At 35.4% G+C, this 18,317-nt stretch overlaps 1 protein-coding gene across 2 annotated transcripts in view; it reads right to left on the reverse strand.

Annotated features, from left to right (window-relative positions):
* Nucleotides 1-18,317, reverse strand: part of OSTN (osteocrin) — a 41,206-nt gene that overhangs the window by 5,883 nt on the left and 17,006 nt on the right. For both annotated transcript variants that reach the window (XM_020905236.2, XM_070466239.1), the window contains exon 3: nt 17,174-17,388. In XM_020905236.2, coding sequence (XP_020760895.1) covers nt 17,174-17,388 — 215 coding nt within the window. The remainder of the gene's footprint in view (nt 1-17,173; nt 17,389-18,317) is intronic.

Here is an 18,317-nt window from a genome sequence, read left to right on the forward strand (position 1 = left end):
CCCAGACAGTAGAAGAGGAAGTGAGAAACCAGCATTTCCAGGTGTTTAAAGGACTGAGGAGAAGAGAAAGGAAATGGCAGCTGGGAAAAGAGTAGTGGCCCACATGTGAACTGACCTCTGAAAGCTTCTGTGGAGTGAATAGTGTCACCAGAAATAATCCTTTTACTTTTTTAGAGAAGTGTGATGGTTTCAGGGCTTCCCAGGTGGCCCAGTGGTAAAGAATCTGCCTGCCGATGCAGGAGACACAAGAGGTGGGTTTGATCCCTGGGTGGGGAAGGTCCCCTGGAGTTGGAAATGGCAACCCACTCCAGTATTCTTGCCTGGAGAATTCCACAGACAGAGAAACCTGGAGAACTAAAGTCCATGGGGCCACAGAGAGTCCAACACGAGTGATCACAGCACAGCACAGCGCAAGAGCACGATGGTTTGGTTTCATGCATTATTACAAATTAGAACAGAACATGTATGGGTCCATATTACCAACATATACTTTCAAAAGTGAAAGCAAAATAAATGAAAATAGCATTTTTTTCTTTCTGTACTACAGTTAATCTACTTTTCCTGCTCAAGTAGATGGGAGGACACTACAGTCTTTCCTGGTGGTTCAGACAGTAAAGAGTCTGCCTGCAATGCAGGAGACCCTAGGAGACCCTAGGTCAGGAAGATTCCCTGGAGAAGGAAATGGCTACCCACTGTCATATGCTTGCCTGGAAAATCACACGGAAGGAGGACTCTGGTGGACTACACCCCATAGGGTCACAAAGATACACTACTGAGCGACTAAAACACACCATGGTCTGTCTGATAAAAAGAAAATAAACTCTTTCGCATTTTCCCTCATTCCCTGTTCTTTCCTTCCTTTCTTTCCCCCAGATTCGATCCAAAAACATATTAGAAATCTGGAGATATTGACTTGTATTCTATTTATTTCTTCTACTTACCAAAAAATAAGAATAGCTAAGTCAAATAATTTCTATATAGTTTTCTATCAATTCAGAAGTAAAATGGCAAGCTAACATTTATCTTAACATTTTTGCTGATATGAAATATATATAACAATACTACACTCTTCAGCACATACACTGACATGAATACAGAGTGTGAAACTTAAATGCTAACACAGACAAATAATCTTAAGACCAAAAGGGAAAGCTATACTTTCTAACCATCTAGTCCCTCTTGTGACAAAATAATGGAATGACATGGCTTATATGTTCATTGAAAACAGTCCATCTTTTCCATTCTAAAATATTCTGAAAGTAGTATAAGGATTCAGAATATAGATCAAAGTAATATAATGAGGATGGATTATTTTAAATATAATTTTAAACTTTGCACTAAAATATAGACAGCCTAAGTCATTTATATTCTTTGATAGTTCAATTTCTAAAGATGTTCACCATTCTAAAACAACTGTTGGACAGCTTGTATTTATACTTTTTGTTTAGAATCACACATATCAAAGAGTCTATAAATTTATCTATGTTCAGTTTTAGAAAATAAAACAAACATCCTTATTGATAGCACCAAATTAAGAAATAAAATATTACCAATACTTAAAAGTCCTCGGTGTTCTTCCTCCCAAATTGATTCCCCCCATAACTTAGTCACAGAGGTAATCTGAAGGATGAATTTTTATCTAATAGTTCTTTTGATTTTCTTTATAATCTATATGTATTCTTCAAAGCTCTCTTGATTAATTCAGATGGTTCTAGAATTTTATTTGGAAGAAATGATGTGTGAATTCTTCTTGACTTCTTTCAACAAATATGTGTTTCATGTTTTGAGATTTGTCCATGTTGACTTGTGTAGATGTAGTTCTTTTATGTTCACTGTTGTATAGTATTTCATTGTAAGGATAATGAATAAGCAACAGCTTATTAACACCTTTTACTGATAGTAATTTGAGGTATTTCCTTTTTTGTTACTATTGTTATGTTATGTTCAGCTAATTTTTTTCATTTACATGCCTGTAATGCACATTTGAGGATTTCTCTATGGTAAATTTTTAGTAGAATTGCTAGCTATTCTTATACTTATTTTTATTGCATAATGCCATACTGTTTTTCAAAATGGTACCTATTTACACACCCGAGAGCAGTGTATGACAATTTCTATTGTTTCAAATCTATGCCAACCCTTGCATTGTGGATTTTTAATTTTGCCAGTCTATTGCATTGTCAACTTAGTGGTCATTGCATTGTGACTTCTCCGTGATCTTAGTTTGGTTTCCATGGCTACTATTGAATGAATTTGCTCACCTCTTCCTTTGCTTATTGACCACTTGAATTTCTTCTTTTGGAAGTACTTATTTGTCTGTTGCCTGTTTTTCTCTTTGTTTGGTTTTTTTTTAAGTATTGATTTGTAGGAGAGTTTCGTATACTCTGAATATTAGACTTTGTCAGTTATAAGCAAATATCCTTTCCCATTTGTGGTTAATTTTTTTACTGAGTCTTTTATGAAAATCTTTAGTATTGTTTTGAAACTTATCAATATTTTTGCATTGTTTGATTAAATCACCTCTAATGGCATCACCGACTTGATGGACATGAGTTTGAGTAAACTCCTGGAGTTGTTGATGGACAGGGAGGACTGGCGTGCTGCGATTCATGGGGTCACAGAGTCGGACACGACTGAGCGACTGGACTGAATCGAACTGAATGTTATAAAAGCACCCCACTCCAGTACTCTTGCCTGGAAAATCCCATGGACGGAGGAGCCTGGTAGGCCGAAGTCCATGGGGTCGCTAAGAGTCGGACACGACTGAGCGGCTTCACTTTCAGTTTTCACTTTCATGCATTGGAGAAGGAAATGGCAACCCACTCCAGTGTTCCTGCCTGGAGGATCCCAGGGAAGGGGGAGCCTGGTGGGCTGGCATCTATGGGGTCGCACAGAGTTGGACATGACTGAAGCGACTTAGCAGCAGCAGCAAAGTTATGAAATATTTTCCTATGTTCTAAATATTTTTTTTAGTTCTGTCCTTCACTTTTACATATTTAATCCTTTCGAAGTTATTTTTTATTTATGCAGTGACATGGTCACGTTCCTTTTCTTTTTTTCCTATATTCACACTTAATCATTTATATATTCCAAATTTGGTGTCAAGTTTCATGGGAAATCCTCGTGCAGTTTTACCTGGAATTGTGTTTAATCAAAGGTATAAATCAATTTGGAGAAAATTGAATTCTTTACAATATTGACTCTAACTATCCAAGATTAGCTGTTTAGATTGTCTTTAATGACTTCTCATGTATTTCTATAATTTTATCCATAAAAAAATTTATTGGATTTGTTGTTGCTTATCATTTAAGAATATGTGTTGTAGGTTTTTTAATAGTTGGTCCTTCCTCGGTTAAAAAAGATTTCCTTCTGTTATTAGTCCACTGGTGATTTAGATCATAAATAGATGTTTAGCTTTATTGAGTGTTATTTCTGGATCTATTGGATGATATGACTTGACTTCTTAAATTTGTTTGTTCTATTAGTTGGCTTTCTAAAGCAAATCAAACTTTTATTTATTTATTTATTTTTAAAACACACTCTTTTGCAATCTTTTGCAAAAGAGACCATAGCAAAAATCAAAAAAGCTAAAAGCTGGTTTTTTGAAAAAATAAACAAAATTGACAAACCATTAGCAAGACTCATTAAGAAACAAAGAGAAGAACCAAATCAACAAAATTAGAAATGAAAATGGAGAGATCACAACAGACAACACTGAAATACAAAGGATCATAAGAGATTACTACCAGCAGCTCTATGCCAATAAAATGGACAACTTGGAAGAAATGAACAAATTCCTAGAAAAGTATAACTTTCCAAAACCGAACCAGGAAGAAATAGAAGATCTTAACAGACCCATCACAAGCATGGAAATCAAAAACTGTAATCAGAAATCTTCCAGCAAACAGAAGCCCAGGACCAGATGGCTTCACAGCTGAATTCTACCAAAAATTTAGAGAAGAGCTAACACCTATCTTACTCAAATTCTTTCAGAAAATTGCAGAAGAAGGCAAACTTCCAAACTCATTCTATGAGGCCACCATCATCCTAATTCCAAAACCAGACAAAGATGCCACAAAAAAAGAAAACTACAGGCCAATATCACTGATGAACATAGATGCAAAAATCCTTAACAAAATTCTAGCAAACAGAATCCAACAACATATTAAAAAGATCATACATCATGACCAAGTGGGCTTTATCCCAGGAATGCAAGAATTCTTTAATATCCACAAATCAATCAATGTAATACACCATTAACAAATTGAAAGATAAAAACCATATGATTATCTCAATAGATGCAGAAAGTCTTTGACAAAATTCAACATCCATTTATGATAAAAACTCTCCAGTAAGCAGGAATAGAAGGAACATACCTCAACATAATAAAAGCTATATATGACAAACCCACAGCAAACATTATCCTCAATGGTGAAAAATTAAAAGCATTTCCCCTAAAATCAGGAACAAGACAGGGTGCCCACTCTCACCACTACTATTCAACATAGTTTTGGAAGTTTTGGCCACAGCAATTAGAGCAGAAAAAGAAGTAAAAGGAATCCAGATAGGAAAAGAAGAAGTAAAATTCTCACTGTTTGCAGATGACATGATCCTCTACATAGAAAACCCTAAAGACTCTACCAGATAATTACTAGAGCTAATCAATGAATATAGTAAAGTTGCAGGATATAAAATTAACACACAGAAATCCCTTGCATTCCTATACACTAATAATGAGAAAACAGAAAGAGAAGTTAAGGAAACAATACCATTCACCATTGCAACAAAAAGAATAAAATACTTAGGAGTATATCTACCTAAAGAAACAAAAGACCTATACATAGAAAACTATAAAACACTGATGAAAGAAATCAAAGAGGACACAAATAGATGGAGAAATATACCGTGCTTATGGATTGGAAGAATCAATATTGTGAAAATGAGTATACTACCCAAAGGAATCTATAGATTCAACACAATCCCTATCAAGCTAACAATGGTATTCTTCACAGAACTAGAACAAATAATTTCACAATTTGTATGGAAATACAAAAAACTTCGAATAGCCAAAGCAATCTCAAGAAAGAAGAATGGAACTGGAGGAATCAACCTGCCTGACTTCAGGCTCTACTACAAAGCCACAGTCATCAAGACAGTATGGTACTGGCACAAAGACAGAAATATAGATCAATGGAACAAAATAGAAAGCCCAGAGATAAATCCACATACCTACAGACACCTTATCTTCGACAAAGGAGGCAAGAATATACAATGGAAAAAAGACAACCTCTTTAACAAGTGGTGCTGGGAAAACTGGTCAACCACTTGGCAAAGAATGAAACTAGAACACTTTCTAATACCATACACAAAAATAAACTCAAAATGGATTAAAGATCTAAATGTAAGACCAGAAACTATAAAATTCCTAGAGGAGAACATAGGCAAAACACTCTTCGACATTAATCACAGCAAGATCTTCTATGACCCACCTCCCAGAATATTGGAAATAAAAGCAAAAATAAACAAATGGGACCTAATGTAACTTAAAAGCTTTTGCACAACAAAGGAAACTATAAGCAAGGTGAAAAGACAGCCTTCAGAATGGGAGAAAATAATAGCACATGAAGAAATAGACAAAGGATTAATCTCAAAAATATACAAGCAACTCCTCCAGCTCAACTCCAGAAAAATAAATGACGCAATCAAAAAATGGGCCAAAGATCTAAACAGATATTTCTCCAAAAAAAACATACAGATGGCTAACAAACACATGAAAAGATGCTCAACATCGCTCATTATCAGAGAAATGCAAATCAAAACCACAATGAGGTACCATTACACACCAGTCGGGATGGCTGCTATCCAAAAGTCTACAAGCAATCAATGCTGGAGAGGGTGTGGAGAAAAGGGAACCCTCATACACTGTTGGTGGGAATGCAAACTAATACAGCCACTATAGAGAACAGTGTGGAGATTCCTTAAAAAACTGGAAATAGAACTGCCATATGACCCAGCAATCCCACTTCTGGGCATACACACCGAGGAAACCAGATCTGAAAGAGACACGTGCACCACAATGTTCATCGCAGCACTGTTTATAATAGCCAGGACATGGAAGCAACCTAGATATCCATCAGCAGACAAGTGGATAAGGAAGCTGTGGTACATATACACAATGGAATATTACTCAGCCATTAAAAAGAATTCATTTGAATCAGTTCTAATGACATGGATGAAACTGGAGCCCATTATACAGAGTGAAGGAAGCCAGAAAGATAAAGACCAGTACAGTATACTAACGCTTATATATGGAATTTAAAAAGATGGTAACGATAACCCTATATGCAAAACAGAAAAAGAGACACAGACGTACAGAACAGACTTTTAGACTCTGTCAGAGAAGGGGAGGGTGGGATGTTTTGAGAGAACAGCATTGAAACAAGTATACTATCAAGGGTGAAACAGATCACCAGCCCAGGTTGGATGCATGAGACAAGTGTTCAAGGCTGGTGCACTGGAAAGACCCAGAGGGATGGGATGTGGAGGGAGGCGGGAGAGGGGATCGGGATGGGGAACACATGTAAATCCATGGCTGATTCATGTCAATGTATGGCAAAAACCACTACAATATAATTAGCCTCCAACTCATAAAAGTAAATGGAAAAAAATGATAATGGGTTATCTTTTGATACATTAGTAGAATTGTTTTGCTGATTTTTTGGGGTATAATTTATATCTGTAATTATTAATGAAGTTATTCTGTAATTTTCTTTTCTTACTCTTTTCACACATGGTTTTGGTGTTCAAATAATGCTATTCTCATGAATTGAGAACTATGTCTTCTTTCTTCGGTATTATTTTGTTATTTATTGAATTTTTTCATGCTCTGAGACTATGTTCTGTATGACAACTAAGACTTTAAAAATAATAAAGCTTATTTTGTGAACAGATACTTATTTAAACAGCTGTTTCATGTGAACGTATTCATTTTTTCTCACCAATTGTAGGATACACAACTTGTATTGATTCTGCTTATAGTTTTGAGTTTCAAAGAAAGAAACTTAGGACTAAGTTTAGTGTGGAGAGTGTTCTCTCAAAACAATGATTTGCTACTACATCTTAAAGGGACAATAAAATACCTGGACTCTTTCAAGAAGGGCATATAGCTCCACCAACGTTGAGTAATAGCAAAAAGGGGTAAATGCTGTAATGGCTAACAGAGGATGCTCATTTAAATAGTTCAGTAATTGGGACTTCTCTGGCAGTCCAGTGGTTAAGACTCTGAACTTCTACTTAGGTCCCTGGTGGGGGAACTAAGATCCTGCATCCTGTATGGTGTGGCCAAATAAATAAATAAATAGTTCAATAATTTAGATTAGTAAAACACAGAATTAAACATGTATACTTTAAAGTTTAGGTGCATATAGTAGCCACGCTCCAAGATAAACTCCCATAATTCTACTATAATGCAGTCTCCTTCCACATTGAACAAGACTGACCTCTGTCACCAATAGCATATTGTAGAAATGACTTCTAGAGCTAAGTAATGAAAAATGCTGCAGCCTCTGCCTTGCTTTGTTGGATCACTCACTCTAGGGGAAATCACTTACCATTTTCTAAGGCCATCCTACAGTCCTTTAGAGAGGTTTACATGACAAGGAAGTAAGGCTTCCTGCCAAGATCTAGCGAGGGCCTGAGACTTCCTGCCATTAACCTTGTGAGTGGGCCATTTGGAAATGGATATCCCCAGGCCCCATGCAGCCTTCAGATTACTGCAATCCTGGCCAGCTTCTTCACTGTAACCTTGAGACAGACCCTGAGCCAGAATCACTCAGGCAAACTTTTCCTAGGTTTGTGATGCACAAAAACTGAGTGAGAACATAGATGTGTATTACTGTCTTGCTGCTGCTGCTCAGTCACTGAGTCACGTCCATCTCTTTCTGACCCCATGGACTGTAGCCACCAGGCTCCTCTGTCCATAGGATTCCCTAGGCAAGAATACTGGGGTGGGTTGCCATTTCCTTATTGTCTTAAGCTGCTGTATTTGGGTAATTTGCTTGCATAGCAATAGATACCTAATACAGTAAGACTCAAAGGGCTGTGGGATTCCACAAGAGAAGAGATCATAGCCAAATTTGAGGGTTCCAGGAGGAACTTATGGAACATATGAAAACAATAAAACAAATGGTGACCCCCGAGCTCTGCAATCTTGTTTAACACAATTTAAAATTATAGAATTAATAAATGACATAAGAAGTTAGATATAAATGTAAGAGCTTAGAAAAACTAATATATGAGACAGACTAATATGAAGGAGACTCAGCAAGGGCCTGTAAAAATGAGAATGAATGAAAGGTTAACTTTTAAATGGATTTTTAAATTTAAAAGAGATCATTGGGCTTTCAAATTAAAATTCCAGAATGTTCTGATGAAAGACCACACAAGTCTGAGTGATGATGTAATCTTTTTTTAATGCCCACCCCCCACCCCCGTTTTTTCTGAGTCCATCTTTAGACACAAAATAGAAATAAGATATGAATGATCAATGCATAGAAATCAAAACATCATTTTGTTTAAGCTGAATGTAGAGTAAGACTTCAATTTGCATTTAAATGACTTTCCTACATTTCCTCTGAGGATTAGACAGATTTACACAATTAGTCCTTATTATCAAATAAAAACAAGAAGAAAGGGGATGAGCTGAACATGCTCAACTCTTCCTTCCAAATTAACCTATCTGGTGCATGATTACTTCTCCTTTGGGAAAGAAAAAATAAAGGATTAGTGTTTGGGGTCAGTATTTTTCTAACTGGAATTCCTCTACTTGGAAACATGAGGCTGGAAAATATGACTTAATAAATGTGATATGTTTGGAATGATGAAAGAAACTGCTACTTCATTAGCACACGGTTGACTTACGACTTTTGGAGTTCTACCTCAAAAGTGGTAATTCAATCTTAAGTAGATTCTATTAAATTTTTGATGATGGTGCTGACTAGGCATAATGTCAGCTTCTGAAATAGTATCCCCCAAACGGGTCATATTAATAGGCATTCAGAAACAAACCAGGAGCTCTGGAATTAAATAGTGAGATTTAAAGGGTTCCAAATCAGACATGCCTGATTTGGAAGCTACTGTAGATTTGTAGGACTAGGCAGAAAGGATTTTCATTTACTTGGCTCATGAGCCTTTTTGAGGGTTTAATGATAGTTGAAATTTCTATCCAGCAAATGAATTTACACAAAAATATCTTCTATAATTTTCTTTTGTGGGGAGTGGATAGTGTACATTTCAAAACCCATATATGGAATTAAGTATTATCCCTTTGGGGGGAAAGTTTTAAACCTTCATGCATGAGTTAGGTTAGAAGTAAAAGGTAAAGAGACTGTTTCTTTTCATGGATGGACCTGAGTTGGGGTGTAAGAGGCAAGCAATAAAGAACAATTATTGGGGAAAATGGCCCAAGATCAATGCTCAAGGGCATTGCCTATAGAACAGACTTTTGAATATGAGGATGGAAACATGAAAATAGAGCACTACATTCTGAGTTCTTTCTCTGTGTTCTTCACCATGAAATTGAGCCCATTTTGAACTATCTGCTTTAGACATTAACAATTAAAAGCTGGAAAGGAGTAAAAAAATCATGGAATAACTGGATTGGCCTTAGTCCGTGGCATTGTTTTACAATGAATTAAAAAGTCAAAATTTTAGGATTTTTTTACCCTTAATCTTTGGCATGGTCAAGAAGGGCAATTGTGTCTGACAAATTGAAGTTGGAATTGCTATTCTCAATTTAGTTTAAACTTTATGTCTGGCTTAGGATAGAAACATATATATCATTGGTACAGTTTTTCTAAAATGATTTATTTAATGTAGTCATTCTAAGTGAATTTCACTTTTTCTGGCCTTGGACAAGTGCCTTATTCACACATAATTTAATTTCTTTATCATAAGCAGCTTATTTCTCTAGAAAGTTATTGGACTTGAGGTTCAAGAACCTGGTCTAGCTAGATTATAGCCAGGAAGTCATTTTATATCTGTGAAAATATACCAATAAAAGGGGGATAATATTTTCTTAGGGTGTCAGGAATTTTAAAAACCCAGTGGTTGGAATGTTAAAATGGGATTCTTTCTGTCACAGTTTTGGCTGTGGCCCAGAAAAACTGAGGGGGAAAAAAGCATGGTATTTCCTCTTGCATTCCAAAGTAGGGTGCTAGAGTTATGCAGTATTTGTGAAAAAGGTTGCTATAAACTATTTTTCCAACTTAAACCAAAAATAAGAAAAAAAGAAAAAAGATTGATACTGAATAGGTAAATAAGGAGAATTTCCCTGGAGCAAGTTATTGGAGAACAGGGACATTTTCCTCTTTTTTCATATGGAGAAAGGGCTTCAAGAAAATCTTGTTTCTCTGTCAGTCTCTATGCTTTGGTGGAGGAGCCTGGGGGGCTGCAGTTCATGGGTACGCAAAAGAGTTGGACATGACTGAGCAACTAAATGACAACAAATACCCTTTAAAGCAGGGTAGACCTCATAGAACAGACTATGAAATCTAAAGGGCAGGAAGCTGTGAGAATTGGCTCAATTCCAGAGTGAAGAGATGGTTACACAAGCAACAGCTTTACTTTCAGTGACCAGAGTCAAGGATGTGGGTTTTCTGTGGAACAGATGTAGAGCAAGCATGTGGGTAGAGTTGGCCTAGGTTAATGATAAAAGGAAAGGTCCCCTGCTTTTGGCCAGGGGTTATGGGTGATGCGGCCTCAGCAGGATGCTGGTGGTGTCAAATGAAGAAACCAAGCCAATAGGATGAAGGTGAGGAGCAAAACTCATCTGCTGGAAGAGAAGGATTGCTGGAGGCAAGGGAATTTATGTCAGTGTTCACAATGGTTATGCAGGGACCCCACAAAAACAGCCCATGGTGAGGAGTCAGCTTTGAGCATTCCCTGAGGGCAGAGAACATAAAAGTCAAGTCATGATAGTATCTATAAAGTAAAGACTTTTCTTTGTACCCTCATCCCCAGTACTGGAGGAGACTTAAGACAGCCCAGAGTGATAGGGGAAGGGGTGAGGGTAAATTGACACAAACCATTTCCCACTGCAGCTTTCCAGCTTGAAAAGGAGAAACATTTTAAATACTTATAATTTGGTCTAAGACTGCTGCTGAAGCTGCAATACTTTGTCCACCTGATGTGAAGAGCCCACTCGTTGGAAAAGACCCTGATACTGGTAAAGACTGAGGGCAAGAGGAGAAGGGGGTGACAGAGGATGAGATGGTTGGATGGCATCATTGACTCGATGGACATGAGTTTGAGCAAACTCAGGGAGATAGTGAAGGACAGGGAAGACTGGCATGCTGCAGTTCATGGGGTCGCAAAGAGTTAGACAGGACTTAGTGACTGAATAACAGCTAAGACATATGAATAGTCATTTTAATTACTGAAATAAGATTGTTTTTCTAATGAAAGTGATCAGACAAATTTTTGTTATTTCAATGTGACCGACAGAGTCATAGTACCTTCTTTTGTTTTTATCTAAAAGATAGACAATAACAACTCCTATTGAATGTGTTTGAGTGCATATTGGTGAGGGATAAAGCTTTTTTTCTATTTATGTTCTATAAAGTCCTTCTCTTTCAATTAAGTTATTATAGTAACAGTGTTAAAAGTAAAGTGTTTATTGACCTGAATCTATAGAATGTATGTAACTGTTCTGGGTAACTTCCACCTGTGCTCCAGATACACTCTCTGCCTTTTCAGTCCAGGAAATTAACCTTTCTGGATCCCACAAACATTCCTGTACTCCCTGGCTTTGGTTTGGGGCAGGCAATGGGCAACCTTGGCAGAAGAGACTGGAAGGAGAGAGGAAGTGAAATCAGGATAATTTTCCACTTGCTCCCTCCTTGCAAGATCACTTCCTCTTAACAGGAGGTCACAGCTTCTCCCAAGGAATCTGACTCTTCAAACACCATGTTCCTGGGCTATTGTGCCATACATTACGATTTGCCTCTCCCAGAATTTCATAGTCTTGCTGTGTCTAAACCCTTCTCAAATTTTCCTGTTTCAAATGTCCTGCCTGTTTCATGTGGAAATGCTGCCTGACACCATGATATTACTTCCCATCCTGACCTCAAAGTATTAATGGGAGAAATAGAACAATACAGTTGTGAAAACATTTACCCTAATTAAATTTAAATATAAGTATTATTATTGTTAATATTTTACAAGGCATTTTCAGTGTTGTGTGAAGAAGAGAGAGAAACCACTTTTTAGAAAAATTCCAATATCTTCTAATGTTAAAGGTCATTCAAATAGTAGATATTATTTTGCTAGGGAAGTGGTCAAAGCTACTTCCTTTTATTTTTCATAAACTGAATGTCCACTTCAAGCTTTAAACAAGTGAACTGAATGGAGAAAATATTTTGAATTTCAAAGCATATTTGAGATAACCCTGCTCTGAGAATTAAAGTAATTTACACATTCAATTGAAGATGAAGCTAGTGTCATAATCAGGTGGAATAAATATTAAATATAATATAAAATAGGAAACAATAGACTGTTCTTTGCTTCATTTTATTATAATCTGACATAGACTTTGTTCTGTGTTTTATTATGCTTGTTTTCTGTTTTATTTTTCTCTAGCTGTTCATTCATTCTTCCATTTCCATCTCTTATGGACCTTTCCAAAAGCATATTTAAAAAATTTTCTTTTCTGAATATTTTATAGTAACTGAAAATAAACCAATGCATTTCATATGCTTGAGACAGCTTTAAAATCTGGGGTCATGTAACGATATAATTCAAGGATCCATAAACATGGATGGGAAATGTTATACCTTTAGTCTCATTACTCTCATTGAAATATAGCATTGTTTCAGTTATAAATGTGCAGAATAAATTGCAATAATATTAGTAGTAAGTAGATGCTTGTCACAGTAGAAATCACAGATACATTCGGATCACATTTTTGCCATTACAGATACTTCGAAAGTGCTGTGATACTCAACACTACTTGAAATTATTGTTTTTTAGACATGTCTTTCAGATCTTATTTTATACATTAATAGATTATTATATATGCTGTCATTACAAATTCATTATTAAGTATTTTGATAATTCTGTTGCTATATAGTTTATTGATAACTTTTCAACTCTTGAAGTTTGTCTATTTAAAAACAGTATCCTGAGAAAAGGTCCATAGTGGCCTTTGACACAAAAAGAACTTATGAATTCCTAGGCTAAGTTATGGGTGAAATCTTTGGGCTACAGTACGAAAAATGGAGCTCAGATCTATAACCTTATATTAGTGAATATGAGATGATAGACAATGAAAAATTATTGAAGAAACCACTCATAATTTCTTTAAACAGTGATTTTCTTCTACTTATCACCACTAAATTCTAACTAGGTTAAGTTGTATAATTTCTCATTCTAGTCTCCATATTTTTGTGGTATATTCTGAGTCATTTTCTTAAGATTATTATATGATGAATGTAATTACTCTTTTGCCAGGTCTAATCTGTGGTTTATCTTATTGTTTAGTTTTGTTTCTTTACTTTTTTTTGAAATACTTCAAATACAGTCCAAAATAGAATAGTATAATGGACTCTTATGTAGGTATCATTCTAAATCAACAGTTACTGACTATGGTGAGTCTTGTTTCATTTATTCCATTCTTACTCCTGTATTATTTTGAGGCAAAAAATCCCAGAAAAATACTTTCAGCTGAATATTTAAATGACAGTAAATCTAATTTTAAAGTAGTCACAGTACAATTTTCTTATTTAAAAGTAAACAATAATTAAAATCAAGTAGCCATAGCTCATATTCACAATTCTCTTAATACTTGTTAATTTTAAAACAAATCATTGTTTGAATAAGGACCCCGACCCCTCAAATTGTGACTGGTTAATAACTCCCTTGTTGTTGAATCTGTAAGTCAGGTCCAACTCTTTTGCAACCCATGGACTGTAGTTCTCCAGGCTCCTCTGTCCATAGGATTTCCCAGGCGGGAACACTGGAGCGGGTTGCCATTTCCTTTTACAGGAGACCTTCCAGACCCAGGGATTGAACTCATGGGTTCTGTCATGTTGCTTGCATTGCAGATGGAATTTTTACCACTGAGCCACCAGGGAAGCATAGTAAATCCCTTAAATCTACTTTAATCTTCTCAATCCCTAATCCCCCCATCTCTTGTTTTTCTTCAAATCTTTGTAATGTATTTATGGAAGAAACTATGTTATTTATTCTTATTTTCTACAGTCTGATTTGCTATTTGCTTCCTTCTAGTATTGTTTTTAAAGATTTTTTTGATGTGGACCACTTTCAAAGTCTTTATTGAATTTGTTACAACATTGCTTCTGTTTTATGTTTATGATTTTTTTGGCTGCAAGGCAGGTGGAGTCTTATCTCCCTGACCAGGGATAGAATTGGCACACTCTGCATTGCAAAGCGTATTATTAACTAGTGGACTGCCAGGGAAGTCCCAGATTCCCTGTATTGTTTCTGGTCATTTCTCTGTCTTCTCATATTTCCTGAAAATTGGCAGATGGAACTCGAGGCAAGAATTTTCTTTTGCAATTCTATTACATGAGTAGTACTGAGTTAGTCCAATATAGGGCATATAATGACTTGCTCTTTTTCTTTTGTGATGCTAGCAGAAAATTGACAATCATTGTCTAGAGCCATCATTTCATTAGGGTTTGCAAAATGGAGACACTCTAATACTATTATTCCTTCACTTATTATCCTTCACTTATTAGCTGGAATAATTATATAAAGGAGAATTTCAACCTCATCTAATATGTGTATTGTTTCTTCATTGCTATAGCTGTACACATTTTATAAAGAGGAAATTCCACCTTTTTTTCTTTGTGTTTGCAAGCAACTATTTGTTGTAGTATCCTTTTGTGCTCAGTTAATAGCCAAGAAGCAATCAAAAACTTACCTAAATTTTATATGCTCTCACTAATGACCCTCTATTGCTTGATATTTTGCTATATGTATCTTATCAGACTGCATAACTATAATACATGACACTCATTTTTTTGAAACCATCATTACACTCTAATTCTAAAGTTATGCTTGTATCAGTTCTTGTGGGGATAACTCTAGAGTCATTTTGACTGAACAAATTCATCCAGTAGCTTCCTCAGGAAGTACTACTTATGAGAACAATATTCCCTAACCTTTTAAACAGTTGTAATAGTTTATTTTTAGCTTTCAAATGTGAAATGCTGTTTAAATGAATATTAACGTTCACCAATTTCCCCTTATTGCCTGTAAATTGAGCTTTGTCAGGTAGATTACATCTCCTGATAGCTTAAAGACATCATTATGATGAAACCTCCATGTAGATTATATATATTTATATTTATGCAATATTATAAATTCATATACAAGTTTTACATAAACATTTACATATTGATTTTCAAATTATTTTGTAGACTGTGCTGCAAGATCCAAGAATCAAAAAAATTCTGTTTATTAGAAGGCACAATCTTTTCTCTTATCCTTTGCGCTTCCATAATCTTCTTTATAAATTGCTTTTAAATGTATCTCTTGCTTTGTGTTATAATTGGTTAAAAATATTTCTGCTTTTAATTGGCATGTGATTTATTTGAGGGACAGAGACTATATTTTTCTTCTTTTTTCCACCATTGTCCAACACAGTGCCTAGAGCATAGGTGATATTAACTTGTATTTTTTAAATTAGAGTAGGATCTGAATTTCAAAATTCAGGTGTGGAATTTTTGTCAAATATATGTAGGATAAATCTAGGCCCAGAATGATTTTATTTCCCAAGGTTGCTTTGAGAATCTTTCAGAACAGAAGTCTAGCAATTGCATCCTGCATGTTGAAAATCAAAGTGAAAGCAAAATCATTCACCAGGAACAAATGTGACAAGTCCCAGAATTCCAAGTGACCAAGTGAAATTGGACTAAGGGATGTGGAATTGAGTGCAGGAAGAAATGAGGTGTCTGTAAATGAAATTTTCCATAGGATTTCCTAAGGATTTTGCTTTTCTTCTGTTAGCAATGGGAAATTTTCACGAAAATATTTTTGTTCTAGATGATTCCTCTGGTAGTAAAAGATACAGTTGGTGATCTAAAGAAGTGAGGATGGTGGTGGAAGAAGACATGAAGGAAGACTGGAGAAAGAAAAGGTGAAAAGATCGTTTAGGCCAAAATTAAGAAGGTCTTCATGTGAAAGGCTCTCTTGGAGATATTTAACATATAAAACAAACAAGATTTAAAGAATTTAGTGAAAAACGAAGTGTTTCACGTGAAGAAAATGATTCCTATGAGCAAAAGGGATCCTAGTATATTCTCCAAATTCTGGACTATGGGAACTGTGTAGTCTCTTGGGCCACTGATAATATGAAGTGTCTAGCACAAGGAATAGATTTTGAAGAGGTAGAAAATGAATTAAGTTTGGAATGACTGCTTTAAAGTACTGACAATTGCTCAATGATTAAAGAGAGATTTAATTACTTTAATTTTATTATAGTAATTAACAGTTTACAAAGTTCCCATTTGATTTTTATGGAGGTAAGTAATTATCCCCATTTTCCAAATAAGCTGAGGAACACAGAGTGTAAGATACTTAAACAAATCACATGGCTAGAAATAAAAAGAAATTTGGCATAGACACATTTGTTTTGACTCTAGGTCCTGAGAGATCTTCACTACCTTCTTGGTATAGGAGAGGGGACTTACTCATATCATTTGGAAAGTTTTGTTTTAAAAAAAGGGTAACAATAAAAATGGAATTCTAGTTACTTCTATTAAAGGGAAAACTTAATTGACTGGAACATTTATCTCACAGTATACACTTTTGACCTTACCTCCCAAATGCTGTATGTCTTTAGTAATAACTACTTTATATCTACATGCAACAGAATCTTCTTCAGAAAATATTTTGACAAAAATATTAGTGCATATTAGTGGCAAATTCAATTTTAAGTACTTTGATAATTCAAAAGTGGCAGTCATTTTGTTTCCCAAACTTTATTTCTAAAATGATGCCTTTCAACTTAGAAATGGGCTAAGACACTTTCAAATCTGTTTACTTATAAGACTTTCATTGTACGTTTTTCTAGGTAGGATTCTCTCTGTTTCTCCACCCAGTGTGGAGGAATTAGAAAATGAAAATGTTCCTTCTCCAAGAATTTACTTACCTCTGTTTACCTTTATGACTTACAGAGCCAGCTGAGAGTCTGTCCAGGGGAGAACCAAACCCAGAGAAGCTTCTTTTCTTCTTTGTTTCAATCACATCATTCTCCAGAGATACAAGTTCATCAAGAAGTAAGAGTTTTGCAGCCAGGTCAGTGGCTGACTTCTCTTCTCTGACTGTGGGTGATGACTGAACACCTAAGATTCCAGAATCAAAGGCCTATTGGGCAAGAAAGGTGAGTCCATTCATTAAGAGAAAGAGTATACATACAATCATCTATATTTGGATTTTACTATTTTTTAGCTGAAATGCCATGAAACTTGGTTTCTCACGGAGCTATGATCAGAGAGAAATACTTTTGAGGACAAAAACACATAGGGTTGAAGTTTATTCAAAAGAAATGAAACCAACACACACACACATACACACAAAGAAAGAAAGGATGAACTCCAGACCTGCCTCTAAAATTTAGTATGTTAACTAATTATTCTTTCAGATTCTTTCCCAGTAACAACTGCATTCTTATTACTCTAATAGCATTTTATCTATACTTCTTCCATCTCTACAATTATTACATTTTCCCTTGTATTATATTAACTACAACATATGTATGTTGCATATTAGATTGTGAGTAACTTGAGGTCAAAGACTATGTCTAATCAGCATTTTGTTTGTGCTGTTTAATCCCTATTCTGGTATTTTGCTAATTATTATTGCACTAATTAGTAATTATTTCTGATGAATATTTATTGAATGAATTCTGAAAAAATATAAACCTCTTGCTATTTTCTTTTCACTACTCATTCATTCATTCAAGTAACTAAACATCCACTATGTAGGTCCTGTATTTGACCGAAGAGATACAAAAATAAGAAAAATCCAGTCTGTGCTTTGAGGGAGCTTATCACCTCTACCAGTGTGATTTACTAACAAATAGCAATCAGAATCTATAGAGAGTCAGAGCTATCCCAAGGATTTTATTGCCCCATGTCAAATTTCTTATTTGTACATTGACACATATTGCCACTTGGTAGTCCATCCAAGTCATAAAAGTGTAAGTGTCTGGTTTATGAAGTCTATCTTCCTTTCTCAGGCCCAATCACAGCATTTTAAAAAAATGCTCCTATTAGCAATCTGGAGTCATTCTG

The sequence above is a fragment of the Odocoileus virginianus genome, chromosome 4 (genome assembly GCF_023699985.2).
Source record: "Odocoileus virginianus isolate 20LAN1187 ecotype Illinois chromosome 4, Ovbor_1.2, whole genome shotgun sequence".
Lineage (NCBI taxonomy): Eukaryota > Metazoa > Chordata > Mammalia > Artiodactyla > Cervidae > Odocoileus > Odocoileus virginianus.